Below are 3307 nucleotides of genomic sequence, written 5' to 3'. Positions count from 1 at the left end.
AGTACCTGCAGACACTTATTACCACAATGGTTTTAGGGGTCTGGCTCAGGCTTCCCCTGGGCCACTTAGTTCATAAATGCTGATAATGATGAAAGATTTGAGGATGCTTTTCATCTCTCCTCCCTTCTAGAGCTCTGACCATTAGGGTTTCAAAATTTTTATTAATAAGCAAGGGAATGCCTTGTAACTCTATAACTGCTGTGCTTTTGTTAAATTTTGCTGGACCAAGAAGCTTAATCCTAAGGTTGTTATGAAGCCTTATCATTATTTTGAATCTAAGTGTCTACTTAACATTGGAACATGCAATAATATGGACCACAGACCTCCAGAGGGCAAACTCTGGGCCCTGTCTGGACATGCAGACTCAGGAGGGCAGGAAGTAGCCATAGGTACCTGGGCAAAGGAGGTAAAAGAGCAGGCAAGCACTCCCATTGGCCCTTAAAGTGGGGACCATGAGCACTGGTGCAGTGTGGTTCAGAGAATACCCTGGACTGTGACCAGTCACACCAGTCACTCCTTCTACGGGAAGGAGTCTGTAAGGGCTAGACTATTAGCAGAAGTTTCCTCCTGTGTGGGCTAAGATGAAAAAGTAGAGGAACAAGGAACCTCCTGTCTTATACAGTGGACAGCCAGGATTTTGAAACACGATGAAACACTTGACACACTTAACATGTAATATATATTTCTCTCAAAGAGCATAGAGGAGTTGATAAAGCAAGGAGCAGAATCCCTTGAGCCCAAAATACGAGACTTAAAAGTTGTAATAAATTAGTGTTGAAAGACACCTTAATATTACCAATTTCAGTGATATTTCAACCTGATCTACTGAGCATTAGAGACTCCAAGAAACTCATTCCAAGACCACTTCAGGAAGGACCCCAAAGAAGGAATGGATGGGGTTCTAGGCCCCCTAGCCCTCTGTTTTAATTAGAGTTCTTCCAACTTTAACTTCAACAAGCTCTCTTCTAAACAGGGACAGGAAGAGTAGCAGGTTCGTAAATCCCCACGCGAGTAGCATCCGTTGCCATTGGGACCGTTGGGACTCTGGTGCAGCTCGGGGCCATGGCTCTGCACTACCCCATGGCCATGGGCCTCAACAAGGGCCACAAGGTGACCAAGAACGTGACCAAGCCGAGGCACGGCCGCGGGCGCCGCACCAAGCACACCAAGTTTGTGTGGGACATGATCCAGGAGGTGTGCGGCTTCGCCCCTTATGAGCGGCGGGCCATGGAGCTTCTCAAGGTCTCCAAGGACAAGTGGGCCCTCAAGTTCATCAAGAAAAGGGTGGGGACACACATCCGTGCCAAGAGGAAGAGAGAGGAGCTGAGCAACGTCCTGGCCGCCATGAGGAAAGTGGCAGCCAAGAAGGACTGAGCCCCTTCCCCTCTGCGCACAATAAAACGTTTCCAGAAAAAAATTAAAAAAAAAAAAAAAAACCAGGGACATATCTTTTAAAGGGAATTTGGAAGACCTCCATTGAAGAATGCCAAGTTAACTACCAAGGAAATTAGAAAATGAATTTCTATATCGGTAGTGATAGAAGACTTTGAGGGACTCTGCAGTGCCTGCCAAACATTGTTCAATATTAGAATACTGCAACCTTACTCTGCTTCAATGAGGAGAGCACCACTTGGCCACTTGAGTCAGGTAACAGTAAAGAGGCAAGAGAGAAGGTCCCCTGATTTGCCAGATCCCCATTACCTTCTGGCTGAGGGATCAAGGGGGACTTTTACCTAGATTAAGTCATAGGAGGGTTGATTTAAAGCTCTGTTAACACAACAAAATCTTAGCAAACAAAGCTCTCTCCATCTAGAAACACTTTCTCTGGTTTATTTATTTTTTATTTATTTTTTAAACATTTATTTATTGGCCGCATTGGGTCTTTTGTTGCTGCATGCAGGCTTTCTCTAGTTGCAGAGAGCAGGGGCTACTCTTCGTTGCCGTGTGCAGGCTTCTCATTGCAGTGGCTTCTCTTGTTGCCGAGCACAGACTCTAGGCACACAGGCTTCAGTAGTTGCAGCATGCAGGCTCAACAGTTGTGGTTCATGGGCTCTAGTGCACAAACTCAGTAGTTGCAGCACACAGGCTTAGTTGCTACCCGACATGAGGGATCTTCCAAGACCAGGGATTGAACCCGTGTCCCCTGTATTGGCAGGTGGATTCTTAACCACTGCACCACCAGGGAAGTCCCCTCTTCCTTTGGTTGACTGGAACTATACCACCCTTGTTCTTATGCTTTCTTGCTATGTTAAGATGAACTATGGTACATATTTGTGATTTGAGTTTTCTAAGTGATGTCTGCAGGGCACTGACAATACCAGGGAGCAGCAGACTTTTTCTGTAAAAGGTCAAATAGTAAGCATTTTGGCTTTGCAGGTTGGATGGTCTCTAAAGCAACTACTCAGTTCTACAGCAGTAGAGAGATGTGGAAGAGAGTGGACGTGGCAGAATTTGGCCTTAGACCTGTGGTTTGCTGACCTCTGACGTACACAAGAGGGCTGTTTCATTCCTTAAACTTTTCTCTTTTATGATCTAATAATTATACTGCTGGCACCAATATTTTATAGAAGGACATTCTTCATAAATCCATAGCTTTCTGACTGACTTGCCAGTAGCACACCTAGACATGCCAGGTACGTGCTGCTTACCATATACCCAAAATAAAGATTCTCCAGCAGTAAATACCATCAGAAAATCTGATTAGCATATTCGCCAAAAAAAAAAAAAAAAAACTTGACCATATCACTTCTTTCCTTTCCCTCCTTGACCCCTCCTTCCTTTTTTCTCCCTCCCTAACTTGTCCCTAGGGTAAGAAGGACGAATTACAGACCAATTACTGACACTTTCCTTCCTATAATGCTATGACGTGAGCTCTGTGAGGTTAGGCATTTTTACTGATGTGGTGTTAGCTAAGACTTGTGGGTAGGAAATGCAAATTCATACCTGGAACATGTATCAATTCCATTCAATATGTATCACTGCCTCTTCCAGAGTAAAGGGCATGTAATACAATTATCTTTCTAACAAGTGGCTGGTTGGCCTCCTCAATGGACGGTGCCATATTGGGATATCACTTGTCAGATTCTGTTGTTGGCATATTGGACGTTTGGCAGTTGCAACAGCTACATCATCCTTGGTGAGGGGGAGCCCATGCTGGCTGGCCCGTGGCACCTCCATTCATGCATCCAATTTGTTAGCACTGGAGTGACTAATAGAGCCTGGCTGACATCAACTGGTCAAATCATTCTTTTGATTCCTAGGCTGTGTAGTGCCTCTTCTATGCTTCCATGGTGGGGGTATTAAATTC

The 3307-nt window shown here is 44.9% G+C and overlaps 1 protein-coding gene across 1 annotated transcript; it reads left to right on the top strand.

The window, feature by feature from the left end:
- Nucleotides 1-985: 985 nt before the first annotated feature.
- Nucleotides 986-1411, top strand: LOC130846172 (60S ribosomal protein L36-like). Its single transcript, XM_057724237.1, has one exon. It carries the CDS (start codon nt 1063-1065, stop codon nt 1372-1374), a length of 312 nt encoding a protein of 103 aa, XP_057580220.1. The 5' UTR covers nt 986-1062; the 3' UTR covers nt 1375-1411.
- Nucleotides 1412-3307: the final 1896 nt, after the last annotated feature.

Source organism: Hippopotamus amphibius, chromosome 2, assembly GCF_030028045.1.
Source record: "Hippopotamus amphibius kiboko isolate mHipAmp2 chromosome 2, mHipAmp2.hap2, whole genome shotgun sequence".
NCBI lineage: Eukaryota > Metazoa > Chordata > Mammalia > Artiodactyla > Hippopotamidae > Hippopotamus > Hippopotamus amphibius.
This window is presented reverse-complemented; position numbering and strand designations above follow the sequence as displayed.

What these genes read in the sequence shown, in the direction of transcription:
- LOC130846172 (XM_057724237.1), top strand. Translation starts at nt 1,063, where the DNA reads ATGGCTCTGCACTACCCCATGGCCATGGGCCTCAACAAGGGCCACAAG.